This window comes from Electrophorus electricus, chromosome 11, assembly GCF_041902795.1.
Source record: "Electrophorus electricus isolate QZ-2024a chromosome 11, ASM4190279v1, whole genome shotgun sequence".
NCBI lineage: Eukaryota > Metazoa > Chordata > Actinopteri > Gymnotiformes > Gymnotidae > Electrophorus > Electrophorus electricus.
The window spans coordinates 18,796,448-18,807,500 of NC_137507.1; the positions used below are offsets into that span (position 1 = coordinate 18,796,448).

Consider the following 11,053-nt stretch of genomic DNA (forward strand, 5'->3'; position numbering starts at 1 on the left):
GTCTGCGCCGCATTTCTCTAAAGCTGCTTTGTGACAGTTTTATTGAAAAAGTTTAACAATAAAAGTGCATTGAAAGTGTGTTAGGTGTGTAGTAGGGAGAGATCAACTGCCGGTGTGTTGATCTCAGCCTTTTCTCTCGTCTCGCACCCCCTCCAGACAAGGCCAAGTCGTCCACTCCCATGAGCAACTCCAACAGCATGGTCCCTGCCCCTGCTCCTACGCCCACACCTGCTCCTACCCCCTCAAGTGTTGCTGTCTGCTCCCCTTCGAGCCCGACCAACCAGGTGACCACCCCCACCTCACCTGTGAAAAAGGTAAGCACGCGTGTCTGAGCGGCCGGCTCCTTGATGCCAGGTGCTCTGGCTCCCTGTGAAATTCCTCCTCACGTCTGCTTGGGTTTCCCTCACAGATGTGTTGGCAGCTAAACGGCTAACTGTTCCTTCTCATCATGCCACGTTCAGAAACGGAGACGGGGGGCAGATCGAGAAATGTGCTGACAGGGAGTGTAGATTTTAGTCTTCACCACACCTAGGACAGTGTGGTGGGATTCCAGGAAATCGCACAAGATCTGCGTGTGTGCAAGTGTACAAGTGTGCGTAGCTCAGCCGAAAGAAGAACCAGAGATGAAATGGCCCCCTCTCTGTATTCGTGTGTCTGCTGCCCTCTACAGGATGGCAGCTGCGTTGACCTGGGAGTCGCATAGATAAGAGCTGCAGTTTCCACAAGTCAAACACAGCGACAGCAGCTGCGCAGTTTTCTAAAGAGTGATTACAAAACACCTTGACTGTTTCGATGCAAAGGCCAGGAGTGATGCATCACAAATCATAAAAGTTGTGATACAAAAAATTATATCTCTGTCCAATGCCCCAATGATTTTAACTCAGATCAGTGCAGTGTTATGTGCAGACCCTACAGTGCCTTGAAAATTCATTACATTATGCTGAGGAGCTCCTTTCACCTGTATGAACCTAAGACACATTTGTAATGTAGTACGATTTAAATTACAAATTACAACAAAATGTTTTATTTCTGCAGCCACATTAGACAACTGTTTAAAAAATGTAAAGGTCCCTTGGGTCTAAGGGGTCTTTAACACCTTTTAAATGTTAAATGTTGGCTTGGCTGTTCTTGCAGCAGTGGCAGTGCTGAATCTTAATGGCTTATCTGACGTGGTTTCTGATGTTCCGTGTTGCTCAGGCTGCTTGCCTGACAAAGAGAAATGCAAAAACACTGCACCGCGGCCCCGAGCTTCAGCTCTCCCCTCGGACGTCTGCCGCAGGAAGTGCATTCTTCACTGCTTTCATTTTTTGTCTGTAATTCATTTTCTCTTCTTTTCTCTTTTCCTCTTCATCCCTTGCCTCTCTTTTCTACCTTTAATCTTTCTATCCCCCCCCCCCCATGTCCTGGCTCTTGTCTTCCATGGTTGTAGTCTGATATTCTCACTGCCCTTATGCCCGTGGGTGAGGCTGCCTGTCCTGCATTGTGGCGTCAGGGCTTGCGAAAAACTGGCATTTCTCTTGTGCCCAAAAAAGCGATGGTGAGGCCTCAGTGTGTTCTAATGTCTCTGCTTCTCACCCAGCTGCTGCAACTACCAGTGTGTCCCTGCTGTGTCCATGTACCTAACCAATCAGGCCACAGTCTGCCTAATGCAGGACCATAACCCCGCCCCTCCTCCCCTTTCATTGGCTTGGTGCATTGTGCTGTCACTGTCAGACTTGGTCGTGGAGTGCTTCCTGTCACTAAAGAGAAAAGGCGCCTTTTGCTAGGATGTGCTTGCTGTTTTGGAGTGATAGAAGTAGGCTATGGGTAGCCTATAGGTCTGCAGGCTGCGCTGTGTGTGTACGCGCTGGTTAACTTTGACCTAACAGGTTGAACAGATGTATTAATTTACTAAGACTAACAGTGAGATCTGTTAATCCAACCCAGAATGTTTGGAAAGATGAAGGAACCCTGCGCCATGTTAATCCCAGCGGTTTTCCTAGGGATGCGGAGACGGAGATCACGCATGATCTCTGCGTCCTTGCCGGGAGGTTGGCAGGTGTCTGCCGTTTAGATCAGTCCCACACCTGTTCTCCAACTGACCCATCCGTGTCCGCAACCTCCACCGCCGTCCGCCTTCATGCACAATAACAGTTTTATATTCTAAATCCAAGCACACAGACGTCTGTTAGGCTGTTGGGTGTAGGCTGTTGTCCTGTTGGAATTACCATTGCAGCTCACCGGCGCTCTACAAGCTCACGTTTTGTCTGGGGGGGGTTGCCTCCGAAGTAATCCTCTCTCTCCTCTCTCTCCTCCCCGTCTCCCCCTCCTCCTCCTCCTGCGTCCGCGCTCCCTCAGGTTGGCGTCCCCGCTGGGAAGGTTTCGCCCAAGGAGGATGAGAGGAAGGACGAGTCTCCGGCGTCGTGGAGGCTGGGCTTGCGCAAGACGGGCAGCTACGGTGCGCTGGCCGAGATCAGCGCCACAAAGGAGGGGCAGAAGGAGAAGGAGGCGACCGGCGTGATGCGCTCCGCCTCCTCACCGCGCCTCACCTCCTCCCTGGACAACAAGGACAAGGAGAAGGTGGAGGCGCACTATCAGAGACACTTTCAGCACAGATGATCTAGAGGTCTTGAGACTCCCAGTCCAGCTCCAGTATAATAGAGGCCTCCCAGTACAGTCAGATGTTACATTTGTTTTTATTTTTTTGAGTGAGAAGGAGTATTGTGAGATGATGATACGGGCAGTAACCAATGAGAGAGCTAGTAGGGGAAAAATTTAAAGTACTCCCATGTCCAGGGCGCATGTTATATTTTAAAACACTAAATCTATTTCTGACTGGCAGTCTAGGAGGGAGACTTTTTTTTTTTTTTCTGGGTGTTTTAGCATGACAGTGCTTGGTTTAGTATAACGGCATCTAATTGGTCGGTCTCAGGCGGGGGCGTCGCTACCCGGGGGCTGTGTGTGGACGGCCGCCTCTGACCCCTTCGGCCCTTTTTTGTCCACAGGAGAAAGAGAAAAGCCGCCTGGCCTACGTCGCCCCTACCATCCCCCGCAGGCTCGCCAGCACGTCGGACATTGACGAGAAGGAGAACAGGTGATGCAGAGAGGCGGGGCTTGGGGGGGGGGAGGGCTGTTGTGCCTGCGCCCCCTGCCGCAGTTGCAGTGTGAGGGCCACAGCAGCCCTGAGTGAGACGCAGCACACACTCTGTTAGAGTGGAGGTGAAAGTCTATAATGCAGTAGAAATTCGCTGTCAATGTGCATGATGAAGGTAAAAGTTTACCTGCACAATTAACAAACGAAGCCTTCCAGGAAGTATTAGTGTGTAGTGAACTTTTCTTGGAAAAGGTTTTTGAAAGACTTGTGCCATCTAGGTAAGAAGTGGTTGATCACACAGACACCCCCACCCCACAGGTGTGTGTGTGTGTGTGTGTGTGTGTGTGTGTGTGTGTGTGTGTGTGTGTGTGTGTGTGTGTGTGTGTGTGTGTGTGTGTGTGTGTGTGTGTGTGTGTGTGTGTGTGTGTGTGTGTGTGTGTGTGTGTGTGTGTGTGCGCGCGTTCATATACCTGATGGGAGTTGGTGGGTCTCTGTGTGGACAGGTGCTATTGTAGCCTCTGGTTTCAGGGACTCGGTCACTAGCCTGGTGCGTAGTGGTTCCTACACACGGAGGCGCTGGGACGAGGACCTGAAGAACAGCGATGGAGACACCCCACAGAACCGAACATCCAGCTACCAGCACAGGTTAGTCTTCATGTAGAACCTTTACGGAGGACCATATGCAGGCTAGCCTTTACACAGGGCCAGTAAAGTTAGCCCTCTTGGATTGTTCTATGGGTTAGCCCCCTTGTAGAGCTGGACATACTGTTAGCATACACTGCAGGTCAGGCCTCGAACATTTATTTGCTAAATAATACCAACAGAATGAATTAATGCAGAAGTCTGCCTACTGCTTGAATTTCCTCATCATTTCACGAGCTTAAGTCACAGCTGGCAGTTCGAGCCTGTTACCCCCGCTGTACTCAGCTGGTGGTACGAGCCTGTTACCCCCAAATGAATGAATGAATAAATTTCATTCATTTGTAAAGCTGTGCTTGTGTGTGCTTTGACAAGCGAGGCTGTGCTACTGATCGTGAAGGCACAAGCCTGCACCTGCTGGTCTTTGTTTCTCCTACACACTCTAGCACCCTTCTGGCCACAGCGCTACGCAGTCCGGAGTTTGTTTTTGTTTCTTTGTTTAGCTGTGCAGTGAATCAGTTTGCCTCAGGTCTTGGGTTATCATAAAAGTAAACGGCAAAATACATTCAGACCCTGACTTGAACCTTTTTGCATCTTTTATTGGCTTATGAGCTTGGAATTTATCAGGTGATCATAGTTTTCTGCTGACTGACGGATCCTTTCGCATCTGTCTAAACCAAGGCCTGCTCAAGTGCCGGTGTGTGTGGCTTGTTTTTGTCTGTTCTATATAGATGTGCATTTATGTGTAGAACGTTTGTGTGCGTGTGTACATGTGCGCGCACTCTCCACCCCCACCCCCACCCCCCGGCTGCTAACACTCTGTCCCCCCGGCCCCGTCACGCTGCAGCACATCTCACACGTTCATGCTGGGCCGCGGCGGGAGCGCCCGCGTTGACCTGCCTGCCAAGTCTTCCTCCGCTTCCAGCTTGGAGCCTAACAGCTGCAGCACTAAAGCCTGGCAGCCGCCATCCTCCTATCAGCCTTACAGCATACACCGCAGGTACCTACACACGCACGCAGGCACACTGCATGCGGCCCCTGCCTGCTTTGTTCTTCGAATCTTGTCTTTCCTGACCGTTTGTGTGCGCGGGAGGGAGGAGGGGTGTGTGTGTGTTTGTGGGGAGGTGTTGGAGGGTCTGTGGGTGGGATTTTCTTCATGCTGGTGCAGTTGGATTGCTGAGGAATGTTAAGTGACAGAAGTTGTGTGTGTGTGTGTGATTGTGTCCTATGTCTTCACTGTTCTACATGTTGCGTGGGTGTCCTCTGTCTTCACTTCTTTCCTGTGTCCCGCGCTGTCCTCTGTAGCGGATCGTTTGGAAGGAGGCAAGACGATGCTGTGACCTCCACTACGACGACAACAAGCACCACCTCCACTATTACCTCACCTACAGGTCACCGCAGTCTGTTTTCCAGGTACACACACACACACACACACACACACACACACACACACACACACACCTTTGATTAACACCTGAATATGAGGTAATCATATGACTCCTTAACCCGTGCGTGCGTATGCAGGTATTGGTCAGAGGACAGTGCTGAGAAAGAGAAAGAGTCCGCGACTGTTATCCCCACAATCAACACTGCAGCCACGACCACCTGCACTACTGGGACTGCACTGGGCTCTGACGGCAGGGAGAGACGCAGGTGCACACGCGCACACGCACTCTATGGGTTGGTTCCCGTGTGCACTGCGGGTTTGCGAGTAGGTCGTGCGGCGCTCCCGGCACTTTAACTCCAGCCTTGTTTGGCCGCTTGCTCCAGCGCGTGAGCTGAGGCCAACCACCTGTCCCGCGAGCCTCTCGGCCTCGTGCCAGCTCGCGCCGCACCTTATTTGGCCTGATTCAGCGCTCCCTCTCCCACGGGCCCACCTCGGATGCCTTAATGTTTTTGTTTGCAGCTCACAAACCCGGTTTGTGTTTTTAGTCAATGCTGACTGTGTCTATGCTGGCTGTCCTCAGGCCTGCACTGGCGCATTGCCGAGATTTTGGAGATTCCGGTGTAACTACACTACACCCAACCTTGTGTTCTTCGCCCATAGAATTTTCAAGAAGTGCCATATTTTGGATAGAACAGATTAAACCCATATTTAAATTTTCACAAATCTGAGAGATTTTTAGGGGTCAACACATTCGGTGATGTACGTCCTGCTATGACAAAAGCTAACAAAGCAGTAAACAGTCGTGTGCTACCGAAGCGTCTTGATGGGAAATACAACCCCACTGTCTGGAGATGTGCTAGATCTAACGGAGACTCCACAAACAAAGCTTGCATTGATTAATAGAATTGATTGTAATCAGTTTCAAACATTCAGAAATCAGTGCCTGTGAATGGCATTATAAGGAGTTTTAACAGTGGTATTTTGGATCAGTGAATTCTGATGATGGTGCTTGGAACCAGTCTAGCTCTCCTAACTGTATCGGACCCTGGTGAATGTTGGGGAATGTTGTGTTGGTCCAACTGTAACAGTTGCATGTCCTCTAACGGGTGTCTGTGCGTGTGTGTGTGTCCTGTGTGTGAAGGTCTTACCTCACACCGGTGCGGGACGAAGAGTCAGAGTCTCAGAGGAAAGCTCGATCTCGACAGGCTCGCCAGTCCAGGAGGTCCACGCAGGCAAGTGCTGCCTTGACGCACGCGCGCGCATGCACACACACTCACTCACTCACTCTTCAAGCATAGCAAGCATGTCCAGGGGTGTTTGTGTGTTCATCATGGCATTGGGCTGTGTTGTATAAACTGTTTACTCGCTGTAGCAGTTAATGCCTTTGGCCCCAGAATAAGTCTTTTTGCTTCCATGTATTAACGTATACCTAATGGCAAATATTTAAGAAGGAAAATCCTGTGACCTCTGTCTTTGGATTACCCTCCACTCCCCAATAGGGCGTAACCCTGACAGACCTCCAGGAGGCAGAAAAGACCATCGGGCGGAGTCGTGTCTCGCGCCCCCGGGAGGAGGAGAAGGAGGAGCGGGAGAAACAGGACAAGGAGAAGCAGGAGGAGAAAAAGGAGGTTGAGTCGAAGGAGGACGACTATCGGTCACGCTACCGCAGCTTGGAGGAGGTGAGGCGGGGCTGCAGGTTCTGCGCCCTCCATCTCGCACCCTGTCAGGACAGACCGTTTGCGTTCACTAAACCGCAGGATTTGTTAGGGCTGCGCACGTCACGGTGGCTCTGAGTGTCTTACTGTGAGCGTCGCTGGTCCCTCAGACCTCTAGCCGTTTGCCAGGCGCGCGCGCGCGCACACATTCGCACAGACCGGTCCCGCACACGCCGGACGCAGCTCTAGCACTTCATAAGCAGTGGGCTTTCAGTCTCCTGCTGGCGGGAGCACTCCCTCCTGTAAGGCAGCGTCCTGACATCGGCCGTGTCTGTTTTACAGCGCTACCGCACCTCCTCCCTAAGCTCCTCCTCCTCCACTACGGCCTCCACGCTGCCGTCGACCTCCGCCAGCTCATCCTCAATCTACACCACCTCCTCGTCTTCGCTGAACCGGCCCAGCAGCCTGGCGGGCCTCACATCCACTTATAGCCGCTCGAGCTCGGCCCGTGAGGCCGATAAAGGTACCAGTGGAGCAGCCAACAAGGCAGTGTTTTCAGATCCTAATAGAAACTGTGATGCAACAGAGATGGTTATTTTATAGCTAAAAGCGTCTGGAAAGTGTGTAGTAATGTGTGTGTGTGTGTGTGTGTGTGTGTGTGTGTGTGTGTGTGTGCGTGTGCGTGCACACCTGCAGAAGCAGATAAGAAAGAGGAGGAGAAAGAGGGGGAGGATCGGTCTCAGCCCCGCTCCATACGGGATCGCAGACGACCTCGCGAGAAACGACGCTCTACTGGGGTATCGTTCCGGACTCTGGACGTAAGCTCCCTGCATACAGACACCACGCATCACACCTACATACATGCACGTGCACACAGCAGCGACGCCAGATGTGATCTGGCTGGGTGTGTTACAGAGTGATGAGAACGACCTGGAGCAGCAGTCCGACTCGGAGGAGGGAAGCACTAAAGGAGAGCCTCAGGTACTCTCCCCATCTTGTCTCACACACACGCGTGCATTCAAGCTCTGTAGTCCTTATCAACACACTTAGTAGATTAAGATTTCTTGCTTGTTCCAGGCACTTCCTGCCTTAGTTTACATCTGTGCGAGGATCTCTCTCTCTCTCTCTCTCTCTCTCTCTGCCTTAGTTTACAACTGTGCAAGGATCTCTCTGCCTTCTCCTACTTACCCCCTCTCATTAGATTATCGAGCACCAGTGAAGGTGGAATGCTCTTGACATTCTGTTGGGTGGTGGGGCTGGTGGGTGTGTGCGTGTGCACTGCACAGTGTGTCTGATTGGCTCTTCACTCCAGCGAGCTGTAAGTGCCCGCGCGTTTCACTTTGCCCTGTTCCGTCCTTCAACCTGCTGTCCTGCCTCCTGTACCCGTCTTCACTCAGTCGGAGAGCAGCAGGACTTTCACTCTGGTTTGCCCCTGGCTGGACACACACACACACACACACACACACACACACACACACTCGTGTAGGTCACACACTCTTGCGCCTGGAGTTCTCCTAGCTTTACGCTCACTCCTCCCTCTTCCTGTGATTGTGTGTGTGTGTGTGTGTGTAGTTTGGTGATTCCTGTACCAACCATCAGCTCACAGTTCTGACTGGTATTACTGGGTGTCAAAAGGAAGTCAACTCTTCTGCAGTCTGCCGTCTCTACACGGACTCCAGCTCTTCTGTAGGGTGCGTCCAAAGCCTGCTGGTCAGTCCAACTCGCAGGACTCCTGCTTGCATAGCCTGCGAGCACCAGTCCTCCTGCGTTTTTAAGCATGGATAGCATCTGTTCCCAGATAAGCAATAAGCACCCGTTTCCATGTAAGCCATGGTGAGGAGCAGGTGGGGCCTGTGAGCAAGGCAGTGGCTTGTCACAGCGCTGGCATGAGCCGCAGTGGTCATGCATTCGTGGAGGATCAGAGCAAGACAGACAGACACACGCACACACCAGCCCGGATCCATACTGGACCAGGGCCATGGAAGGAGGGAGAGAGAGAGTGAGAGAAAAGGGGAGAGAGAGAGCTAAAGGGCACAGGACGGAGGTAATAAACGAGAGAAAGAAAAGGAGCGCGGAGGTGAGTCAACTTATGTTGGCGTAAGTTCCAGCCTGCTAGTATTCTTGGTACCAACCTGTCTATGCTAGCATAAATGTATGGATTTGATAGTGACTGAAGCACTTCTGTAAGTTGCTCTGGACAAGGGAGTCTGTCAAACGATGTAAACGTCACGTGGCTGAATGAAGGCTGTGTGCCGTTCTCGGTGTAGAGTTTTAATTTATTTTGGAAGCCTGTTTTTTTTTTTTTTGTGTCGAGCAGCCTTTTAGCTGTTAGCGACGAGTTTGGCTTCTCTCCAGATATCTGTGACGAAGCTGAAGGCTATTTCCTTTGGTTTGCTAATCTAAGCAGCTGTTCCCAGCCATCAAAACTGATGTGAGTAATCAGAGTGTTATCAGAACTTTTGAGAACTGGGTGGGGCAGGAGAGAGGCAAAAATAGGAAATGGCCCATTACCAGGGGGCAGAGAGAGGGAATGGGAGGCTGAGAGGGAGAGAGACCGGGGTAGAGAGCGATTTTGATGGTGGTGGAGAATGTACAAATGAGGTACAGGCTGTGCGTTTTGCAGTCCAAGACACCTGATGGGAAGGACTACAGACTGTGATAATGGTGCGCGAGTGGCGATGAGAACCGAGACCTGCAGACTGCTGGAGCCTCAGACTCCATTAAGGGCTTCCACTGGCCTCTGCCCATGACCCAACACACAACCAGTTGGCACGGAGCCCGGCTGGGCCTATCGGGAAGAGGCTCCTGGGCCCCAGCTGTGCCTGGCGAGAGTCCAGTGGCAGCTTGGCATGAGCAGGGCGAAAGGGGCAGGCCGAGGGGTGTTGCTGTTTTCCTTTCTTAAAACACTCAAGTGTTGAATTTTCATCTCCCCCCCCCCCCCCCCTTTCTGCTTCTTTTGTAGAGAAAAAGACAGACAGAGAGAGCGAGAGAGAACTCAAGACTAATCTTAAAGTCCCTTCTGTAAATTCTGTAAACTTGTGACCGGTCTAGACAGCAGTTGCTCTGAATGCATAAAGAATGATGGTTAAATCTGGGTGAATGCTTCATTATAACCTTCTTGTGTGTCTTTCCTCCCCCCATCTCTCTCCCCCCCCCCCCCCCCCTCCACAGAGCGACAGACTGTCTAGGTATGTTCCCCTGTAACAGGGCCTATAGACTATAGTGCATATCTGGGAGACTCACTCCTGATGTGCTGTTTTAACTTTGAGCTCATGCTGTGATCCCCCTTAATTCTCACGCCCCAATTAATACTATCAGCATTTCCAAATGTCATTGATTTTTTTTATGTAAAGGTGATTGCCAAATGCAAAATAATTCTTAGAAATATTCATGGTAATGTGTAGTAGTCCAATATGGTAATATGCAATACTAACTACAATAGTTCAGTTTGGTTTCTAATGAGACTGTAGCCCACCTGCTAGAGTGCCCAGTTTGCTAGCTGGTCAGTTTCTCACCATAGTGCTGCTGTTGAGTGTTTTATGGAGAGTGACAGGGTGACACCGCTTAGTGTAAACACTCCAGCAACACTGCTGTGCTTGATGATGATAAACTCACGCCAGCTCCCCCAGTTGCCCCCAAGTCATTAGTACCTGGGCGAGCTGTGCAGGCCGTCAGATAGGCTACAGTCCCCCACTAAGATTAGCATACCGTGTGTAGGCAAAGTGGGTCCTGCCCTGCGTGTACCTGAACGTTGTGCAGGAACATTTAGTTGTTGTGTAACATTGTTGATTCTGATTAAATGACCCGATGTCTGCCGGTAGCGCGTCCTCCCTCGACCGCTACGAGCACCTGGACAGCCGTGGGCACCGGGAAGGCCGCCGGCCGTACTCGCGCAATGACAGAGATGACGCCACCGATTACAAGAAGGTACGTCCTCGTAATGCAGTAGTGCTCTAAGACGAAATACTAGTAGTTGTTCTAGTGGTGGTAGTTTTGGTAGTAGTTGTTTTTAATAGTGGTAGTTTAAGTGGTGGTGGTTGTTGTTGTTGTTTTAGTAGTTTTATTGGTAGTTTAGCAGTTTTTAACTGTAGTTAATTGTTTAGTTGTTCTTGTTGTTTTAATAGTAGTTTTATTTGTTAGTAGTTGTTGGTGGTTGTAGTTTTAGTTGTTCTCGTGGTAGTAGTTTTCATAGTAGTAGTTTTAATAGTTGTTTTTAGTTGTAGTTTAAGTGGTAGTTATTTTTAATAGTAGTTTTAGTAGTTTTATTGGTAGTTGTTTTAGTTGTTGCTGTAGTAGTTT

The 11,053-nt window shown here is 50.7% G+C and overlaps 1 protein-coding gene across 7 annotated transcripts in view; it reads left to right on the forward strand.

Moving 5' to 3' along the window:
• ppp1r12a (protein phosphatase 1, regulatory subunit 12A) overlaps nucleotides 1–11,053 on the forward strand; it is a 54,240-nt gene that overhangs the window by 34,348 nt on the left and 8,839 nt on the right. The window contains exons 9-24 of one of the 7 annotated variants that reach the window (XR_014125774.1): nucleotides 157–314; nucleotides 1,430–1,537; nucleotides 2,338–2,559; nucleotides 2,985–3,073; nucleotides 3,602–3,718; nucleotides 4,560–4,712; nucleotides 5,018–5,125; nucleotides 5,237–5,365; nucleotides 6,241–6,331; nucleotides 6,599–6,778; nucleotides 7,097–7,277; nucleotides 7,451–7,572; nucleotides 7,670–7,735; nucleotides 8,327–8,464; nucleotides 9,926–9,942; nucleotides 10,576–10,681. Coding sequence is in view for 2 of the 7 variants with exons in the window: in XM_081722533.1 (XP_081578659.1) it covers nucleotides 157–314; nucleotides 1,430–1,537; nucleotides 2,338–2,559; nucleotides 2,985–3,073; nucleotides 3,602–3,718; nucleotides 4,560–4,712; nucleotides 5,018–5,125; nucleotides 5,237–5,365; nucleotides 6,241–6,331; nucleotides 6,599–6,778; nucleotides 7,097–7,277; nucleotides 7,451–7,572; nucleotides 7,670–7,735; nucleotides 9,926–9,942; nucleotides 10,552–10,681 (1,871 nt within the window). In the remaining 5 variants the exon portion in view is untranslated. Of the gene's footprint in view, nucleotides 1–156; nucleotides 315–1,429; nucleotides 1,538–2,337; nucleotides 2,560–2,984; nucleotides 3,074–3,576; nucleotides 3,719–4,559; nucleotides 4,713–5,017; nucleotides 5,126–5,236; nucleotides 5,366–6,240; nucleotides 6,332–6,598; nucleotides 6,779–7,096; nucleotides 7,278–7,450; nucleotides 7,573–7,669; nucleotides 7,736–8,326; nucleotides 8,465–9,925; nucleotides 9,943–10,551; nucleotides 10,682–11,053 lie in introns of those variants that run through there. The other 6 variants (XR_014125776.1, XR_014125775.1, XM_081722533.1 and 3 more) reach the window with 6 other exon arrangements.